The 20,874-nt window shown below is 52.3% G+C and overlaps 4 protein-coding genes across 6 annotated transcripts; 2 read left to right on the top strand and 2 right to left on the bottom strand.

Moving 5' to 3' along the window:
• The first annotated feature begins 3 nt into the window (after positions 1–3).
• Positions 4–1,270, top strand: LOC101063352 (protein NATD1-like). Of its 2 annotated transcripts, XM_011604328.2 has the most exons (4): positions 4–344; positions 634–752; positions 815–942; positions 984–1,270. In XM_011604328.2, the coding sequence occupies exons 1-3, from the start codon at positions 194–196 to the stop codon at positions 929–931; spliced, it is 387 nt and encodes a 128-aa protein (XP_011602630.1). In that variant the 5' UTR covers positions 4–193; the 3' UTR covers positions 932–942; positions 984–1,270. The 2 variants fall into 2 exon arrangements, with proteins under 2 accessions (XP_011602630.1, XP_003965048.2); XM_003964999.3 differs by having other exon boundaries at positions 6–344; positions 815–1,270.
• A 154-nt stretch (positions 1,271–1,424) lies between these two features.
• On the bottom strand, positions 1,425–3,945 carry LOC101063129 (germ cell-specific gene 1-like protein). Its single transcript, XM_003964998.3, has 5 exons — positions 3,415–3,945; positions 2,964–3,011; positions 2,463–2,615; positions 1,917–2,028; positions 1,425–1,847 (listed from the first exon to the last, which is right to left on the bottom strand). Exons 1-5 carry the CDS (start codon positions 3,716–3,718, stop codon positions 1,550–1,552), a joined length of 915 nt encoding a protein of 304 aa, XP_003965047.2. The 5' UTR covers positions 3,719–3,945; the 3' UTR covers positions 1,425–1,549.
• Positions 3,946–5,405: 1,460 nt separating this feature from the next.
• rcvrna (recoverin a) lies at positions 5,406–6,899 on the top strand. Its single transcript, XM_003964983.3, has 3 exons — positions 5,406–6,193; positions 6,403–6,514; positions 6,589–6,899. The coding sequence occupies exons 1-3, from the start codon at positions 5,813–5,815 to the stop codon at positions 6,705–6,707; spliced, it is 612 nt and encodes a 203-aa protein (XP_003965032.1). The 5' UTR covers positions 5,406–5,812; the 3' UTR covers positions 6,708–6,899.
• A 460-nt stretch (positions 6,900–7,359) lies between these two features.
• On the bottom strand, positions 7,360–19,764 carry gas7a (growth arrest-specific 7a). Of its 2 annotated transcripts, XM_029836760.1 has the most exons (11): positions 19,374–19,764; positions 18,610–18,672; positions 14,963–15,052; positions 14,120–14,232; positions 11,103–11,177; positions 10,833–10,911; positions 10,388–10,519; positions 10,056–10,179; positions 8,721–8,800; positions 8,549–8,647; positions 7,360–8,481 (listed from the first exon to the last, which is right to left on the bottom strand). In XM_029836760.1, exons 1-11 carry the CDS (start codon positions 19,608–19,610, stop codon positions 8,368–8,370), a joined length of 1,206 nt encoding a protein of 401 aa, XP_029692620.1. In that variant the 5' UTR covers positions 19,611–19,764; the 3' UTR covers positions 7,360–8,367. The 2 variants fall into 2 exon arrangements, with proteins under 2 accessions (XP_029692620.1, XP_029692621.1); XM_029836761.1 differs by lacking the exon at positions 19,374–19,764 and having other exon boundaries at positions 18,610–18,823.
• Positions 19,765–20,874: the final 1,110 nt, after the last annotated feature.

The raw sequence follows: 20,874 nt of genomic DNA, 5'->3' as shown, positions 1-20,874 counted from the left end.
TTGTGTCTTCCTTAATCCACCTCTAATCTGACAAGGGTTTACAAATCGGTTTATCTCGGCATCTTTGAGAATTGTGAGAATTAAATGTATTTTGTTACGAAACCGAGGCTGTTGTGTGGGGGTGGCGCCCCCCTGTGGACATCCATGATAGCTCTCACGCCAGGTAAACTGTCTCGTCATTTTTCGCATTCAAATGGCGTTTAAAGTTTGTTCCAGGCTGGCTGCTTTAGGCTGGATTAGACACCAGACTTCCGCGTGTGGGTCTCTGAGCTCCGGCTGCGCTTTTATGGTCAAACACGACCGACAGAACCTGCGTTTCACCGCAACCCCGAGCAGCGGTGTCGGTAAGTCATCAGGCCGTGTCAGGAGGCTCCGTGGCCGGCAGGGTTGTTCACGCGAGCCCGGCGTCCCTTCGCGGCCCCCTAACACACATCGATGAGATCAGATTTGGGTTCCAGGTTTGAACACGCAGTTCCATTAAAATAACATCTCCACCTTCACCAGCAGCGCCACTTCTGCAGCATTTAACGGTTTCTGGCTCCGTTTAATGGAGTTGAGCAGCTGAATGGAAACCAGCTGTTTGTGCTGTGATCCAGTTCACATCAGGTGTGACTGGTTCCGTGTCCTCTGCAGGGCCACCTGAGGGTGCAGTGCTGCTCTACCGATTCACCGGTGAGAACGAGGTGGACCTCATGTCCACCTTCGTTCCCGAGGCCTTCAGGGGCCGAGGAGTCGCGGCGCTGCTGTCCCAGGTAACCAGAACCAGAACCAGTCAAACCATCTGGTGGAAAATGACTCAGATGCATGTTTTCAGGCTGCCATCGACTTCCTGGTTGAAGAGAAGCTCCGAGCTCACGTTTCCTGTTGGTACGTGAAGAAATACATGGAGGAGCATCCAGATGACCAGTGCAGGGATCTGCTGATCAGCTGACCCTCGTCCAGGTCCCACGTCCTCCAGGACGACCTAGCTGACCCTCGTCCAGCCCCACGTCCTCCAGGACGACCTAGCTGACCCTCGTCCAGCCCCACGTCCTCCAGGACGACCTAGCTGACCCTCGTCCAGCTCCACGTCCTCCAGGACGACCTAGCTTATCTTCCTCTGGGAGCTCACAAAAATGTCTGATGCATTTCTTTGAAGGAAATATTTAATTTTGTGTATTAATTTAAATTTAATCTGTTATTAGATTAAAAAAGGAAATATGGACACAATGTAAATAATTGCTTTGTCACTTTGACGTCAGTTTCTCCGATTAAACTGAGATGAACATTTTTAAACTTTGCTTCCTTCAAACAAACGTCCTCCAGCTTCTCTCCGAACACAACCTGTGTTTTAAAATACATTTTATTTTCAGTCAGTTCTGGACAGTTCTGACTGGAGATGAGCTTTTCCTCGGCCCATCAGAGACACCAGATCAGAAGGATGAAAGACCTGAGCGAGGACGTTGGAGATCTTCAGGATGTGTTTGTCTCCATGTTGTCTGTGAGGGACCTTCAGGGTCTCTTCAGGTCCTCACTCAGGTCCTGTTTCACCCTGAAGATCTCCCAGATCTTAACAGTACGCCTCCCCCTGTTGTTCGGGCGCGTCGTCCATCTCCACCGCGTACGCCGCCCCCGTCAGCGGCTTGTGACCGTTGGCCGGCGGCGGCAGCTCGGCCTCGGTGGGCGGAGCCGTCAGGTACAAGTCCCACATCTGCTCTGGGAGATCCAGCTCCATCAGCTTCTGCTTGATCATCAGACTCTTCTCGATGTTCCGCCGCTTGAACTTGAACTCTATGATGGTTTTGGTGTATCTGTTGAGTGTGGTCACCGCCGAGCCCATGCAGGTCCCAAAAGAGCCCCAGGCCAACCTGAGGGGGGGCAGGAGCTCCGTCACACACGCCGCCAGTTCACCTCAATTCCAGCAGATGTAGACTCACGCGTAGGACCAGCTGTAGTCCCAGGTCTTGGGTCTCCAGTCCTCTGGACCCATGGCCACGGCCAGCTGGAAGATGGTTGTAAACATCATGTGGGCCACCATCCCGCAAAGGCCTGAGGAGAAATCAACCAATCAGAATTCAGAATTACAGACAGAAACATCGTCATTCTCAGGAGAACTCGAGTCGTGAGTGAAAGGTGCGACGTCCCTCAGCTGACTGGACCTGTGGGCCAGAACCAGAACCAGAACCAGTACAGCTGCTGGAACCACAGCTGTCCCGCTGACGCTGGCTCCCAGTGAGGATTTGGTGCTTTCTGAACTAATCGGATTGGAGCCAGGGCAGCGGTTTTGGAGTGTGCCAACAAGACCTGCCCAGAGGAACTCCACCCCCCCTCCTCAGACTCCCCTCCCCCCAGTTTGAGTTAATCCCAGGAAGCAGCAGCTGTGCATGAGGGAGGCAGTCACCCGCCGACGCTGCGCTTCACAAAAACCTCCATCTAAAACACCTCTGTGGCCCCGGGCTCTCCTGGGGGGGGGGGGGGGGTACCTGACAGGGCCGTGCACATGGCAGCGAAGGCACTGAGCTTCAGCTTGTTCATGATGCTGAAGCAGGGAAACAGCTCCAGGGTCATCAGGGCGCCACCCGTGAAGAGCAGCGTGAGATACAGACTCTCGGCCACGATGCACAACCACAGGACCCCTGAAAGAATGACACACACGCACACACACACACACACACACACACACACACACACACACACACACACGCATGGATGCAGCAGGAGGAAGATCTAAAAAGGTGGTTCTCATCCTAAAGAATGAATCCAGTTGGATGAAAAATGACCAGATTTATCCTCCAAAGCAAGCTAATATCTGCTAGCACCAACTAGCTAATGAGTGTGATCCATGAAGACTCGTAGAGCCGCAGCGATGGTGGGAACATGTGAGGGAACATGTGAGGGAACATGTGAGGGAACATGTGAGGGAACATGTGAGGGAACATGTGAGGGAACATCCTCGCGCTCACACACACGATGGCCCAACAAACCTCTCTCGTGTTCCGGCGCGATCTCGAAGAAGTCTCGACAGTCAAATCCTGCGAGCGAGAAGGAAAAACCAGAACGTTTGAATCCAGCTGAAGCTCTCCCGCTCACACTGCCGAGGACGGCTGATGCTACGGTCCCAGCGAGGCCGGTGAGTCCGCGGGAAGGAGCCGCTACATACGTCCAGGTTCACGGCAGATTAAACAAGTTGCGTGCAAATGCATCTGAAACTTATTTTAAGAGCTTATCAAACCAAAGGGGACAGGAGAAGGTCTTTAATCCCTCACAGGAGCAGCATTAAAACTCAGACGTTGACCAGCGGCTACACAGATGCTAACGACACAGAGGTTCCTCAGACCCTCTGGAGACCCCCGACAGCAGCAGGAGCCCCTCGGGGGCTTCCTCAACCTTCCTAAATAAAAGCTACGATTTGGGAGGGAAGCAGCTGACACTTGCCGTTCATGTCGGCCGCCTGCTCACAGGAGAAGAAAATTCCGGTGTGGAACTTCCTCATGAGGAACTTCTCCTCTCCGGTCTCAAAGATGTACTGGACCAGCCGGCTGTCGTTGACGTTGGAGCTGTTGAAGCGGATGCAGAAGGACTGCTTCACCTTGACGGGCGGCCCGGTGCAGAAGGGTTTGGCCACCTTCCTGGTGCCCTCGCACCAGTAGCTGGTGGTCACCGCGGAAACGGCGAAAGCCAATGCCACAAAGTTGAGGGTGAGCGCCAGAGAAGCCCGCCAGCCGCGCTCTAGCCTCATGATTTGAGGCCAGGCCAGAGGAGATGAAATGAAAAAGGCAACTAATCCCGGCTTTCGATATGTCGCCGCAGCCTTTCGCCTCCCGGCAGAAGCATCAAATCTTCATAATCTGGTTGCTACGGCGCCCGAAGGGCTGCGAGTTCTGCCCACACCTGCTCTCAAGTCCGTCACCTGGATGAGGAAGGGATTCATGTTGGCGGCTGCTCGGCTGCTCGCTCCGCTTCGATGCAGCCTCGGCCCGTCGCTCCTCCCCTTCATAAATCTGCAGTATTATCTGTTACAAATGGCAAATTAGACCCAGACTTCCTGTGAGCATCAGCCGCTATACAGATTAGCAACGGCTCAGATTATAATCCAGGACAAGGGTCCTCTGATTTCATGTGGAATCACATCTCAAAGTATTGAAAATCCACCTTTAATAGAATATCTGTGTGTGTGTGTGTGTGTGTGTGTGTGTGTGTGTGTGTGTGTGTGTGTGTGTGTGTGTGTGTGTGTGGGCGTGTGTGTCATGTGACTGACATGTGAATGAAGGAGGTTCTGTGCGGCTGCAGCCGTGTTGCTTTGGTCTAATCTCCAAGAGGTCAGAGGTCACGGACGACGCGACGCTCCAGAACCCGCCTCACACAGACTCCGTGGTAGAACCGAGCGCCGGGCGGGTCGTGGAGGGTAGAGTTGACCTTTGAACCTGACGGCGGTGCTGTGGGTGGAAGCCAACAACTGGGAGTAATTCCTCCGAACGCGGAGATTATTCTGAAGATTAGCTTCTGTGTAATACAAAGTTAAACACAGCACAAACAGCCAGAGCTACATTTGATGAAGCAGTAAGCCCCGATGTTCAGAACCTTTGAGTCATCCTGTTTGGACAGGTTTGTTCCATCGACTGACAGATGCGCGTTGGTCCGTCCCGGTTCTGTGCATTTTATGTCAAATATGAGGATTATATGAAATGTTGGGACATGATGATTTTCCTAATCTGATGCTGCAAAGGTAGCCTGGAAATGCAGAGTTTCAGACAGATGTTGGCTGGATTATCTTCAGAAAGGAGAAAGAAAGAACTGATTGTAGCAACACAGCGACCTCGTTTACAGAAAGAAACTATAAACTCTGACGACAGAAAAGGGGAGACGGTGATGATGCTAACGCGTGCTAACTCGGCGTGGACACGTTTGTTTGTGGTTCTGCTGTCAAACGTTGGGAGCAGAACCAAAAGAATCGATCTGAGGGAACAAATTCTCTTACTTATGTAACCTAGCATGCTAGCACCACTAGCAAAAACATCCGGTTCTGACCGTGTATCTAAAACCTGCGGGTCCAGAAGGTCCCTGGGAGCTTTCACTAGTGATGGTTCAGCAGATGGTCCGTAATCTGAGACAATTACATTAGAGACGCAGATAATCCCATTGGAAAGCAGAAGCCCACCCTCACCCCTCCTCAGCGCTGTGCTCACTTGTTCCTCCCCAGTTAAGAGCACAAACACCAGTATCTGACGCCGGTTCGGCTGCTGCAGCCTGATCGGACCTCTACCAGAGCCTTTGAGCCTCTTCCAGACCTTTTTCAAATGTTCTGTGCTTTTATTTTGTAGGCGTCATGACATCATTTCAGGTTTTGGCAGGTGGGCAGAAGAGGTGCAGGCTGCTAATGTCCAGATGACCTTGTGGTGAAAACTGCCTCATTAAACGTTAGAACAGCCTTAGCCTGGGGAAGGTAACGCTAGCATGCTACGCCTTGCTACTCTGATTATTCGTCATGTTTTTCGGCTCAGTGTGACGTAACCTGACATCAAATAGTTCTTAATCCCAGCAACGGCAGATGGGACTGCAGAGTCAGCAATAAAAGGCACTGAAGGGCCCCCAGATGTCAACCTTAGCAGCGTTAGCCACCTGCTGCTAATCCCTGGTTGTAGCTGCTTACACCTCTGTGTGACTGTCTGTCCACAAAGGTGTCGGTGACGCGGTTATCCCGGTTAATCCAGGCAGCTGTCTGGATTTATGCATCCATGACCATAATCCGGTTTGGCACCTCAGATAGGAGGCAGAGCCGCCGAGCGGAGCGCTGCAGAGGTTCCACCACAGAAGCTGTGGCGCCGCGGTGAAGATGGGGAACACGAAGAGCAGCGCTCTGTCCAAGGAGCTGCTGGAAGACCTGAAGTCTCACACCAAGTACGGCGAGGCCGAGCTCTGCTCCTGGTACCAGTCCTTCCTGAAGGAGTGTCCCGGCGGCAAGATCAGCAAGGAGCAGTTTGAAGGCATCTACGCCAGCTTCTTCCCCAACGCCGACCCCAGCCAGTACGCCCGCCACGTGTTCCGCAGCTTCGACACCAACGCCGACGGCACGCTGGACTTTAAGGAGTACATCGTGGCTCTGCACCTGACCTCCGGGGGCAAGACGCTGCAGAAGCTGGAGTGGGCCTTCGCTCTGTACGACGTGGACGGAAACGGAACCATCAGCAAGAACGAGATCCTGGAGATCGTTCGGGTACAGAACCGCATTCATCCTCGGCTAAGTGTAGGAAGAGGTATCCTAGCAACCACAGAAACATCAAAGATGCTCCTTTAAAACTGAGGTTGAGGGAACTTGACTAAAATTTTGATCCGATGAAAACAGCTTACGGTACTTACGGTCGGCTAGCGCGCGTTAGCTTTCAGAAAGGCGATGCTAACTGAGCGAAAACATTTCTCCAACAGTCGATCTTCAACATGATTCCAGCCGACGATCAGAAAACCCTCCCCGAGGATGAAAACACGCCGGAGAAACGAGCGGAAAAAGTCTGGGAGTTCTTCGGCAAGAAGGACAACGGTAAGTGTCCGAGAGCCGAGTGGCGCCGGGGCCGAATGTAGCCGCTGACCTTTGTGCTCTTCCTGTCTTCACAGATAAAATCTCAGAGGGGGAATTCATCCAAGGCGTGATGGACAACAAAGAGATTCTGCGACTGATTCAATACGACGAACCTCAGAAGATCAAAGACAAGCTGAAGGAGAAGAAGCAGTAACGTCCAGCTGCCTTCAGACGTCCACTCCTTCCTCTGACCAGCGACAGGAAACCGGGAGAAAAAGAGCTGCGTTTAACGAACTTTTTATCATCCCCACCTGATTTAATGAGTTTAGGCTCCCAAACTTTTTCACAGAATTCCATAAATGTGGTTTTTTGATGCTTTGATGTATTAAAGTTGCTTTAGATCAACTTTTCGCTCGTTAACGTCATCATTTCAGATGTTTTTATATTTAGTGAAACGTCTTTTGGCGCCTATTTAAACGCATAGCCGGAGTATCGGCGCCGCCCCCGCCTGGGGGTCATGTGACCTTGACTCCCGTCCTCGTTGTTTGTGTTTGTTTCTTGCCTTAGATGGAAAGTGGAGAGCAGAGCTGATTATGAGAGGAATTAGGCTCAAGTTAATGACCCGGCTTCAGCCAATCGGATTAGCTGCTGAAGGTCACGTTAGACACGCCCTCTTTGCTGCCGCGTCGCCGTTAGCAACTCTTTACTCAAATCTACCAAATTTACCTGTGAGGCAACACGGCGAGCAACATTTCACGTCTAAAGTCGGTCAAATAAAATCACAAATAACCTTTCTAACCGAACACGGCGAGGGCGGGAAGTGTTGCCGTGACGACAGAACTTCCTGTGTGACCACAGGGCTGATGTTTCATTTCCCATGAAGAGATTTATTTTTTATGTTGCATTCCACGACACAGCATCTGGACAGAGGTCAGATCTGATCCAACATCCTCGTCAAGACGGCAGGACCACAGCAGGCCGCCAGAACCAAACATCACATCACCGTGGAAACGGGCGGCAACAACGGCGGATGAAGCATCACAACAACACACAACAGACCGCAGACGACCGAACAACGGAGCTGGTCGCTCTTCTGGATGGACTCGGCTCCAAATTTAATCTGTGAAGTCCAAACGGATGAGGACGGACAGACGACAGGTAAACACGGACAGGTAAACACGGACAGGTAAACACAGACAGGTAAACACAGACAGGTAAACACGGACAGGTAACATGCAGCCGTCCAGCACAGCAACACAACAGCGGTGCGAGGACAGCCGGGCCGCTGGGACAGCGTCTCCGGGCGCCAACTGTCCTCGCCACCTCACAAACGTCCTCATGACGGCAACTATTTTGTCCTACAGCTAACAACGCTAGTATGTACAGACGGGTGCGGAACACGCGGAGGACGTTCCGGGAGCAGAACCGGGAGGCACTGAAGGCTGGTCCAGTCAGGTGGTCCAGTTAAACGACCCTGGCCTAAATCCTCACGCGCGATCCCAGCGAGGGGGCGTGGTTTTGCTTTTCTTAAGGGCTAATTCACAGAACATCTGGACCACTAAGCAACACGGCGGATCTCCTAAAGCAACGATTTCATGCAAGATATGAAAATAGACTCATTCGTAGATGCCGTATTTGAAAATAAAGACCAATCAGCTGATTTATGGGTCTGATCCGGGTCGGTGATGACGTCATGACTTCAGGGGAACATGCTGGTCTGGCGCCGTTTGCCTGGACTGGGAGAAAAACTCTCCTGCAGATTTTCCAGTTGGAACGAGGACGAATCCAGGTGTGATCCCAACACGTAGCGTCCAAATGTTCTGAGACGAGGTAACACTGACAGGCCGGCCCGGTCCGGCCCGGTCCGGACGGGTCTATATGTCCATATCCACGGGTCGGACCTCCCCGGTCTTGTTCTCCTTCACCCACAGCTCTCGGTCTTTCCCCGGATCCACCTTCTGCAGCAGCTGGTCCACAGGTTCCACCACCTGAGAACAGCAGCAGAACCTCAGGCAGCAGGAAGACACGGATCTGAGACGGGACCGATGGACTCACGCTCTGGTTGAACATGTCGGTTTCGTGCCGCAGGGTCGTGTACTGACGCAGGTGCGTCTGGATCCACTCGATCCGCTCCACCTCCAGCTTCTCCAACTCCTGAAGGGGCAACACAAACAGTCAACCGGGACAACAGAGCCACGTGGACCGGAGGGTTCTGGTGTCGCGTTACCATGCAGGTGGTGACCATCTCCTCGAACCACTTGGACTGGGTCTGGTTGTACAGATCCACGCAGCGCATCAGGTCATCTCCTGCAGGAAGGAAACTCAAACCGTCAAACTTTTCTGTTGGGATCTGTCGCTCCTGCTCCTGTGCTGCCGCCCGCGGCCACCGGGGGGCGCGCTGACACCGGTAAGACGAGGGAATCCTGTGACGCGCCATCCGCGGGGTGACGTCACTCCCTCAGCAGTGATGGAAGATTTACCTGAACCGATCTGGGCTGATAACTGAGAGGGGATGGAGGGATGATGGAGGGATGATGGATGGATGATGATGATGATGGACGATGGATGGATGGATGATGGATGATGGATGAAGGGATGATGGATGGATGATGGATGGATGATGGAGGGATGATGATGATGATGGATGGATGGATGGATGATGGATGGATGATGGAGGGATGGAGGGATGGATGGATGATGGATGGATGGATGGATGATGGAGGGATGATTGATGGATGATGGATGGATGGATGGATGGATGATGGATGGATGATGGATGATGGAGGGATGATGGATGGATGGATGATGGATGGATGGATGGATGGATGGATGGATGGATGGATGGATGATGGATGGATGGATGGATGATGGATGATGGATGGATGATGGATGGATGATGGGTGATGGATGGATGGATGATGGGTGATGGATGGATGGATGGATGATGGATGGATGGATGGATGGATGGATGGATGGATGGTGGATGATGGATGGATGGATGATGGATGGATGATGGATGGATAATGGATGGATGATGGATGGATGGATGGATGGATGGGTGATGGATGGATAATGGATGGATGATGGATGGATGATGGATGGATAATGGATGGATGATGGATGGATGGATGGATGGATGATGATGATGATGATGATGATGATGATGGATGGATGGATGATGGATGGATGATGGATGGATGGGATGATGATGGATGATGATGATGGATGATGGATGGATGGATGATGATGGATGATGATGATGATGATGATGATGATGATGATGATGATGATGATGGATGGATGGATGATGGACTTGTTGGTAACTTCTGATGAATTTGCATCTTCTTCTTGGCTCTGGTTTGTCCCGTCTGTGTGTCCGCCACTGCCCCCCTGTGGCCCCCAGCGGTTCTGCACCTTTACAGCTGGTCTGTGTTCACGTGTGAGAGGTCTGAAGCCATCTGAGATGTTTACACTCTTCTTCATCCATCAGTCATTCACCAACATGCATAAGCTGTCTTCAGCTGGAGGAAGGCCCAGACGACGAGCCGGTTCTGGTTCTGACCTGCCTGTGTGGATTTCCTCCGGGCTTTCTTTATGTCCTCCTCGTGTTTGTTGCTGAGTTTAATCTCCAGCTGCTGGGTCTTCACCTCCAGATCCTTCTGCCGGTCTGCCAGAGCTTTACGGGCCTGCAACACAACACAAACCAGGCTAAGGTCCGAGTACTCCAGAACCTCTCCCTGATGAAGCGATTTCAGTGGGTGGAAGCGTCTAAAAATACAACCAAGAGTTGTAGGACGCTAAAGGTTCCGCTATTACGCAACCTGTCTGGACTTCCTGTCGCCCAGAACCTAAAGGAGATGGGATGTGATGCTGAACAGGACCACAGCAGGGTACCTTCTCCACGCCCGCGTAGCGACTGGCCAGCTGCTTCCGGAGGTCGGCGATGTGGTGGTCGTACTTTTTCAGGTCCTTCTTGAAGTTGTCGCCCCTGAAGGTCAGCAGAGGTTTCTCCACCTCAGAGTGGAGCTGTGGAAGCAAAGACCTCATGGTTGGTTGGGTGAAGACCAGAGAAACAGACGTGGACGTCACGTCTCCGTGGTGTAGCGTCGGGGGGGGGGGGGGGGGGGGGGGGGGGGTCCTGGCTCTGGGTGGAGACTCATCAGAACACCCAACTAATTAATGAGACAATGAGTGGAGCTCCCGGGCAGATTCCGAATTATTTAAGGTTATTTCCGCTCGGCTGCTAATCGACTGTGGTCATTTTCACCGTCCAGCTACGCACCGTGCTAACGCTAACGTGCGTAGCATTCAAACAGGAAACAGTGGAGCCAGGCGGTACCTTGTTGGAGAACTTCAGGTGAACTTCAGCCTCGTCGTGGAGGCTCTTCTTCAGCTGAGTCCAGGCTTCTCCCAGAGTCCTGGAGGAGGATTATGAAGACACGCGTTTCTGTTCCTTAGTTCATGTTTGTAGCATCATGTTGCTGCAGCCGCAGTTGTGTTACGACTGTTTGTAATTACAGGTTCGATGTGTGTTAATAGACGTGTTTCTGACTGACGAGTGTTTTAACCAGTGTCTGTAAATACTTTACGTATATTTGGGGGGACTCACCCCTCCTCCTGTAGGGCCAGAGGACTCTGGGACAGTTTGGACAGGTTCTTGGCGTATTCTTCCTCAATCTTGATCCTGAAACAGAAAAAGACACAAAAGCTCAGGAGACAACGGGAAGGTCCTGATCCGTCCCCTCGGTGTCCTGACGTCCCCCCACACCCGAGGACACGTAAGGAAGCTCAGCAGGGACAATTCTCAGGGAAATGAAGCACCAATAAAACTGGGCCATAAAAAGGAACCTGCCAGCAGAACCCGTCAGAAGAACCCGTCAGTAGAACCTGTCAGTAGAACCTGTCAGTAGAACCCGTCAGTAGAACCTGTCAGTAGAACCTGTCAGTAGAACCTGTCAGAAGAACCCGTCAGTAGAACCTGTCAGTAGAACCTGTCAGTAGAACCCGTCAGTAGAACCTGTCAGTAGAACCTGTCAGTAGAACCTGTCAGAAGAACCCGTCAGTAGAACCTGTCAGTAGAACCTGTCAGTAGAACCCGTCAGTAGAACCTCTCAGTAGAACCCGTCAGTAGAACCCGTCAGAAGAACCCGTCAGCAGAACCCGTCAGAAGAACCCGTCAGTAGAACCCGTCAGTAGAACCCGTCAGTAGGACCCGTCAGTAGAACCCGTCAGCAGAACCCGTCAGAAGAACCCGTCAGTAGAACCCGTTAGTAGAACCTGTCAGTAGAACCTGTCAGCAGAACCCGTCAGTAGAACCCGTCAGTAGAATCCGTCAGTAGAAACTGTCAGTAGAACCTGCCAGTAGAACCCGTCAGTAGAACCCGTCAGCAGAACCCGTCAGAAGAACCCGTCAGTAGAACCTGTCAGTAGAACCCGTCAATAGAACCCGTCAGCAGAACCCGTCAGAAGAACCCGTCAGTAGAACCTGTCAGTAGAACCCGTCAGTAGAACCCGTCAGCAGAACCCGTCAGAAGAACCCGTCAGTAGAACCTGTCAGTAGAACCCGTCAGTAGAACCCGTCAGCAGAACCCGTCAGTAGAACCCGTTAGTAGAACCTGCCAGAAGAACCCGTCAATAGAACCCGTCAGCAGAACCCGTCAGAAGAACCCGTCAGTAGAACCTGTCAGTAGAACCCGTCAGTAGAACCCGTCAGCAGAACCCGTCAGTAGAACCCGTTAGTAGAACCCGTCAGAAGAACCCGTCAGTAGAACCCGTCAGCAGAACCCGTCAGAAGAACCCGTCAGCAGAACCCGTCAGTAGAACCCGTCAGTAGAATCCGTCAGTAGAAACTGTCAGTAGAACCTGGCAGTAGAACCTGTCAGTAGAACCTGCCAGTAGAACCCGTCAGTAGAACCCGTCAGCAGGACCCGTCAGAAGAACCCGTCAGTAGAACCTGTCAGTAGAACCCGTCAGTAGAACCCGTCAGCAGAACCCGTCAGTAGAACCCGTTAGTAGAACCTGCCAGAAGAACCCGTCAATAGAACCCGTCAGCAGAACCCGTCAGAAGAACCCGTCAGTAGAACCTGTCAGTAGAACCCGTCAGTAGAACCCGTCAGCAGAACCCGTCAGAAGAACCCGTCAGTAGAACCTGTCAGTAGAACCCGTCAGTAGAACCCGTCAGCAGAACCCGTCAGTAGAACCCGTTAGTAGAACCCGTCAGAAGAACCCGTCAGTAGAACCCGTCAGCAGAACCCGTCAGAAGAACCCGTCAGTAGAACCTGTCAGTAGAACCCATCAGTAGAACCCGTCAGCAGAACCCGTCAGTAGAACCCGTCAGTAGAACCCGTTAGTAGAACCTGTCAGTAGAACCCGTCAGTAGAACCCGTCAGTAGAACCCGTCAGTAGAACCCGTTAGTAGAACCCGTCAGAAGAACCCGTCAGTAGAACCTGCCAGAAGAACCCGTCAATAGAACCCGTCAGCAGAACCCGTCAGAAGAACCCGTCAGAAGAACCTGCCAGAAGAACCCGTCAATAGAACCCGTCAGCAGAACCCGTCAGAAGAACCCGTCAGTAGAACCTGTCAGTAGAACCCGTCAGTAGAACCCGTCAGCAGAACCCGTCAGTAGAACCCGTTAGTAGAACCCGTCAGAAGAACCCGTCAGCAGAACCCGTCAGAAGAACCCGTCAGTAGAACCTGTCAGTAGAACCCATCAGTAGAACCCGTCAGCAGAACCCGTCAGTAGAACCCGTCAGTAGAACCCGTTAGTAGAACCTGTCAGTAGAACCCATCAGTAGAACCCGTCAGTAGAACCCGTCAGTAGAACCCGTCAGAAGAACCCGTCAGTAGAACCTGCCAGAAGAACCCGTCAATAGAACCCGTCAGCAGAACCCGTCAGAAGAACCCGTCAGAAGAACCCGTCAGTAGAACCTGTTAGTAGAACCTGTCAGTAGAACCCATCAGTAGAACCCGTCAGTAGAACCTGTCAGCAGAACCCGTCAGTAGAACCCGTCAGTAGAACCTGCCAGTAGAACCCGTCAGAAGAACCCGTCAGTAGAACCCGTTAGTAGAACCTGTCAGTAGAACCTGTCAGCAGAACCCGTCAGTAGAACCTGTCAGTAGAATCCGTCAGTAGAAACTGTCAGTAGAACCTGCCAGTAGAACCTGTCAGTAGAACCCGTCAGTAGAACCTGTCAGTAGAACCCGTCAGTAGAACCCGTCAGCAGAACCCGTCAGTAGAACCCGTTAGTAGAACCTGCCAGAAGAACCCGTCAATAGAACCCGTCAGCAGAACCCGTCAGAAGAACCCGTCAGTAGAACCTGTCAGTAGAACCCGTCAGTAGAACCCGTCAGCAGAACCCGTCAGTAGAACCCGTTAGTAGAACCCGTCAGAAGAACCCGTCAGTAGAACCCGTCAGCAGAACCCGTCAGAAGAACCCGTCAGTAGAACCTGTCAGTAGAACCCGTCAGTAGAACCCGTTAGTAGAACCTGTCAGTAGAACCCATCAGTAGAACCCGTCAGTAGAACCTGTCAGCAGAACCCGTCAGTAGAACCCGTCAGTAGAACCCGTCAGTAGAACCCGTCAGAAGAACCCGTTAGTAGAACCCGTCAGTAGAACCCGTCTCACCTCTCGTGGAAGAACTCCGCCATCTCCTTCTGCATCTGTTTACTCTTCAGCTGCTTCTGCAGCAGGAACTCAAAACCAGCCACTGACGTCCCCTGAGGGTCCTTCCTGTCCGTCTGAGGAGAGAAGATCATCAAGAAGGAGTCTGACCAGGAACCCCCCTGAAGACCCACCCCTCCATCCATCCATCATCCATCCATCCATCCCTCTATCCATCCATCCATCCATCCATCCACCCATCCATCCATCCATCCACCCCTCCATCCACCCATCCATCATCCATCATCCATCCATCCCTCCATCCATCCATCCATCCACCCCTCCATCCATCCATCCATCCATCATCCATCCATCCCTCCATCCATCCATCCATCCCTCCCTCCATCCATCCATCCACCCCTCCATCCATCCATCCATCATCCATCCATCCATCCCTCCATCCATCCACCCCTCCATCCATCCATCCATCATCCATCCATCCATCCCTCCATCCATCCACCCATCCACCCATCCATCCATCCATCCATCCACCCCTCCCTCCATCCATCCACCCATCCATCCATCCATCCATCCATCCATCCATCCATCCACCCACCCCTCCATCCATCCATCCATCCATCCATCCATCATCCATCCCTCCACCCCTACATCCACCCATCCATCCATCCATCCATCCCTCCCTCCATCCATCCATCCATCCATCCATCCATCCATCCATCCCTCCCTTCCTCCATCCATCCATCCATCCATCTATCATCCATCCATCCATCTATCATCCATCCATCCATCCATCATCCATCCATCCATCCCTCCCTCCCTCCCTCCCTCCATCCATCCAGAACTCACCCAGAAGTAATCACAGTAGCTCCATTCGTTGGGCTTCAGCAGCTGCTGCTCTGGACCTTCTCCAGGCAGAGGAAACGTCACACAATTGATCTGAAGGGAAACAAACAGGAAACAGGAAGAACTAAAGTAAAGGTCTTTAATGTCACACGTCAACACACAATGTGAAGAAGTCGTCAACAGGTACCCTTGATGAACCCTGAGGACCCTTGATGAACCCTGAGGACCCTTGATGAACCCTGAGGACCCTTGATGAACCCTGAGGACCCATGATGAACCATGAGGACCCTTGATGAACCATGAGGACCCTTGATGAACCCTGAGGACCCTTGATGAACCCTGAGGACCCATGATGAACCCTGAGGTCCCGTTCCTCTCTGTTCCTCAGATCACTGAGCAGCCACAGATGCTGTGAAGGACTCGTGTGGGTCCATAGAGGTGAATCCTTCAGGGAATCGTCCCAGAGGATTCCAGCAACTGAACAAACTACCTCATCCATCCTGGAGACAACAGAGCCACGGAGCGCCCACAGCATGTAGCTGTGTGTAGCTGTGTGTAGCAGTGTGTAGCTGTGTGTAGCTGTGTGTAGCGGTGTGTAGCTGTGTGTAGCTGTGTGTAGCTGTGTGTAGCTGAGTGTAGCTGTGTGTAGCAGTGTGTAGCTGAGTGTAGCTGTGTGTAGCAGTGTGTAGCTGTGTGTAGCTGAGTGTAGCTGAGTGTAGCTGAGTGTAGCTGAGTGTAGCAGTGTGTAGCTGTGTGTAGCAGTGTGTAGCTGAGTGCTGCTGTGTGTAGCAGTGTGTAGCTGAGTGTAGCAGTGTGTAGCTGAGTGTCGCTGTGTGTAGCTGAGTGTAGCAGTGTGTAGCTGTGTGTAGCTGTGTGTAGCTGTGTGTAGCTGAGTGTAGCAGTGTGTAGCTGTGTGTTGCTGTGTGTAGCTGAGTGTAGCAGTGTGCAGCTGTGTGTAGCTGTGTGTAGCTGAGTGTAGCAGTGTGTAGGTGTGTGTTGCTGTGTGTAGCAGTGTGTAGCTGGGTGTAGCAGTGTGCAGCTGTGTGTAGCTGTGTGTAGCTGAGTGTAGCAGTGTGTAGCTGTGTGTCGCTGTGTGTAGCTGAGCGTAGCTGTGTGTAGCTGAGTGTAGCTGTGTGTAGCTGAGTGTAGCAGTGTGTAGCTGTGTGTAGCTGAGTGTAGCTGTGTGTAGCTGTGTGTAGCAGTGTGTAGCTGTGTGTAGCTGTGTGTAGCAGTGTGTAGCTGTGTGTAGCTGAGTGTAGAGCTGACCTCTTCCTCTCTGATTCCACCAACTTCAGAGCAGATGAGCAATGCTGCTGTTGCGTAAGAGTCCAGAGGTGAAGCTCGGCTACACACCCAGGAGACGCTGGTTTACTGCCACGCTGCATTTTCTGCCTCAGAGATCTCACTGATTGTTTCCCCCCAAATCCATAATGGCTGATGTTTATGTTCCTCTCACACCCAGAAGCAAAATGAGCACATTTATCTCCATGACGACCCCGAGGCGACTTCTGCTTTATGGCTGCTTCAGTAGCAGGATGAGACTGAAGCCGCTGGGCTGAAGGTGACACACACTCACTGAGACACACACTCACTGAGACACACACTCACTGAGACACACACACACACACTGAGACACACACTCACTGAGACACACACTCACTGAGACACACACTCACTGAGACACACACACTGAGACACACACTCACTGAGACACACACACACTGAGACACACACTCACTGAGACACACTCACTGAGACACACACACACTGAGACACACACTCACTGAGACACACACACACTGAGACACACACTCACTGAGACACACTCACTGAGACACACACTCACTGAGACACACACACACTGAGACACACACACACTGAGACACACACACACTGAGACACACTCACTGAGACACACACTCACACACACACACAGACACACACTCCCACACACACAAACACACACATACACTTACACACACACACACACACACACAGATACACACACACACACATTCTCACACACACACAGACACACACTTACACCCCCCCCACACACACACACACAGATACATACACAGACAAACACACACACACAGACACAGACACACTCACACACACACTTACACACACACACAGACACACACAGAGACACACACACACACACAGACAAACACACACACTCTCACGCACACACTCTCACAAACACACACACAGACAAACACACACACTCTCACGCACACACTCTCACACACACACACACACACACACACACACTCTCACACACACACACACACACACACACACACACACAGACAAACACACCCGCTCTCACACACTCTCACGCACACACACACACTCTCACACACACACACACACACACACAGGCTCTGGAGGTCTTTTGTTCCGACTCTCCTAATTCTAAAACTCGTCTTTTCTCCTGTTCCAGCTGATCACACTGTAGAACGCTCTGCTGCTGTTGCTAGGCAACAAATTACCGCCCCTCCCCCACCCACAACAGTCTGAGACTCGCCATGGTGGCCGATGGTTCTGTGCTTTGTTTCTCCTCCTCAGGAACCAATCGGAGCTCCTGGTCGGGTCCTAACGAGCGTCTGGCTGTAGCAACAGGTAAATGAATGTTTAATCAGGGAGGAACGTGTGACGGCTGAGGATGAAGGTGAAAACAAGGTGGCGGTCTCCACCGCCTGACTTCCTACCGGGGTCCATTTCTCCCCGCAGCCGTGGATGTGTGCTGGTCTCCATGACAACAGGAGAGTAGAGTACGGTTGTGTAACATGAGGAGCGATAAACAGGCACCTCTGTGGCCTCCTGACGCCAGACGCAGCTCCTGCGCTCACCTGAGGTTTGGGATCTTCTCCCCTTTGTTGGACAGCAACAGTCGGAACGATGGTGGATCCATCATGGCCGAGCTCCGATCTTGGGCCGCTGATTCAGTCATCACTGATTCTGTCCATCATCCACGCTTGATGACATCATCACGCCAGCGTCTTTTTGGATGACCTGGACCCGAGTCGCCAGGACGTCTTCATCACTCAGTCCCACATTCGGGATTCCAGCTGATTTTATCCCGTCAACAGCTAAACGTGTTTTCCCTTGAAATTCCGGACACTTTTTCTCTGTCAGACACTCGGATTATAAATAGACCAGTGAAATAAAGCAGAATCTGTTGTTTCTCCTTTTCATCACTTCTTCTTTCATCACTTCTATTGTCACCATGGAAACTGGACTTGCTGCATGTCTCACCATCGACTCTGGCAGACCCCCCCCCCCCCCCCCCCGTACTGTTGACGGCAGTGGCGGCTGCAGCGGGTCAACAACCTGGACCCCCCCCACCCCCCCCACCCCCAAACTGGGAAGAATTACGTAAGAGCTACTTTATCCACGATGAGCATCAACACCAGTGAGATGATGTGAACAACAGATGTGGACTGAGATTGCGTTTGGTCCCCCCCCCCACATACACACACACACACACACACACCCCACACACACACACACACACCCCACACACACACACACACTCCCCCTGGCGCTACGAGGCTACAGTCGAGCGTGATGTCAACAGATGAGGACGGAGACACACAGGAACTTGGAGGAGCACAGCAGCAGCAGCAGAAGACCTCACTCACCGTGATCTTGGTCTCCTTGACCTCCCTGATCTGCCTCTTGGCGGGGGACACCGAGCCGGGGGGCTGTGGGGCGAGACAGGAGGGATCGTCAAAACTCTCCTCGGTGTCAAAGCTCGCCTCCATCATCATCATCTCCCTCTCGCCACCTCCTGCGTCTCTGTGGTGGGAAAGCCTCGCTCTCTCTCCTCTGCCGGAGCGAGCGAGCGTAGTCGTGTTGTTGGGGGGAGGGGGAGGGGGAGGGGGAGGAGCAGGGCTTCAGTGTTCGGTGGGGGGGCTGTGACTCCCCCCACCGCTGCTCTATTCACATCTGCATTCAATGGGACTTTAGAGCTGAGCTCCCACCTGAAGAAGCCAGAATATCTGATGGACCAGAACTTACAGAAGAACCTTGGATCAGTTCCGGATCCTCTCAGGAAGGAGGAAAATCGCTCTAACGCAGATTCAGGGAGTTTCTTCCTGGTTCTGTTGGACCTCTCCTCTCGCCCCCTCGTCCCGTCCTCCCTCCCCTAACAGGAAGTAAAGCTGAAGGAGGGTTTATTTACAAGATGTCGGCCACTCCTCCTTCCCCAGGGAGGTTAGGGAGGAGGGAGCGGGGGCGGCGTGTCAGCGGCGCCATGACGACGAGCAGAGAAAACGTTTCCAGTGGTTGAGACTGGAAACGTGTCGTTGTCGTTGTCGACAGGAAGTCCTGACAGTAAACATGACACCTGACCCCACACCTGCAACCTGCTCCGCCAGCCTCAAGCTTCCAAACAGGTTCTCACCTTCGTCGTGCAGAACATGGCGACCGGCACAATCCCAGCACGTCCAGGTCCAGACACCCGGTGTTCCCAGTGTGAGTCCCAACCGTCCGGACCGGTGTCTTTAGTACAAAGATCCCAGATCTCAGCCGTCCATCTGTCCTGACCGCCGGACGTGTGATGGTGAACGGGCTCGTCCAGGTCTGACTGGATCCAAGAGTCACGTGTGCTGGCGTGGAACTGGTCTTGGCCCAGTTTCATCAGAGCAGCAGGACAGCAGCTTTCATCATGGAAACAGAAAGATTCCGCTTGCTCCCAGAATCACGTCTGCTGGGAACCATCAGACGTTAGAGAACACGATCACCGAGGCATCATCAGTAAACAACAACAACAACATGCGCAGCTGTGGCTAAACCACAGAGCTAACACAGCTCTGCTGTCTCCTCCATCAGCGCTCTCACATCATCACTGCTAATGCTAATGCTAATGCTAACGGGAGCCACGCCCACAGAGACGCCAGCCGCCCTGCAGTCTGCTGACACTTGGCACACGTGTGGCCCCAATAAGGACCAGTTAAAGACCAGTTAAAGACCAGTTCGTGTCATCAGAGGCTCCGTGATGAGTAAAAACTTCAGATCATCACAGAAGCCAAAGAGAATCTGGCTTCTAACAAAATATCAGGTTAAAGTTGGAAATATTTGAGATTTCAACATCGGAAAACATGAATATATATAAATATCTCTGGTTTTTCCCTCCTCTCACTGGTTTTCTCCTCCTCACTGGTTTTCTCCTCCTCACTGGTTTTCTCCTCCTCACTGGTTTTCTCCTCCTCTCACTGGTTTTCTCCTCCTCACTGGTTTTCTACTCCTCACTGGTTTTCTCCTCCTTACTGGTTTTCTCCTCCTCACTGGTTTTCTCCTCCTCACTGGTTTTCTCCTCTCACTGGTTTTCTCCTCCTCTCACTGGTTTTCTCCTCCTCACTGGTTTTCTCCTCCTCACTGGTTTTCTGCTCCTCTCACTGGTTTTCTGCTCCTCACTGGTTTTCTGCTCCTCTCTCTGGTTTTCTCCTCCTCTCACTGGTTTTCTCCTCCTCACTGGTTTTCTCCTCCATTCCTGGTCACAGCTGCTGATGCTGCTGTAACGGTAAATATATAAAAATATATAAATACAGTGTCGAGTGAAGTGATAACTTCCTGTTAGCGCAGCGCGGCTATCAGGTCTGGATCCTGCAGGATCTTCAGGACGGCTGGAGGACACACAAAGACCCAGACCAGAACCTTCACCAACCCACATCCTCCCACAGCAGCTGTAGAACACAAAAGTGTCTGAAAGTGTCCCCGTGAGTTCCCATCCTGGTCCTGGTTCTTCTGCCTGTCCCTTCTAGACCTTCATCCTGTTCTGGAGTTTGTCCACCAAATCCTGCAGCCAGATGTTGTTTTTTGTCCGTGTCAGACTGAACGATGAGAACGTCTGGGACGTCTGTTTTCATGGTTCTCTCAGTGTTCCTGTTCACGCTGGAGAACCT

This window comes from Takifugu rubripes, chromosome 5 (assembly GCF_901000725.2).
Source record: "Takifugu rubripes chromosome 5, fTakRub1.2, whole genome shotgun sequence".
Classification (NCBI taxonomy): Eukaryota; Metazoa; Chordata; class Actinopteri; order Tetraodontiformes; family Tetraodontidae; genus Takifugu; species Takifugu rubripes.
The sequence above is the reverse complement of the archived record's forward strand: the minus strand, read 5'-3'. Positions and strand labels throughout refer to the sequence as shown.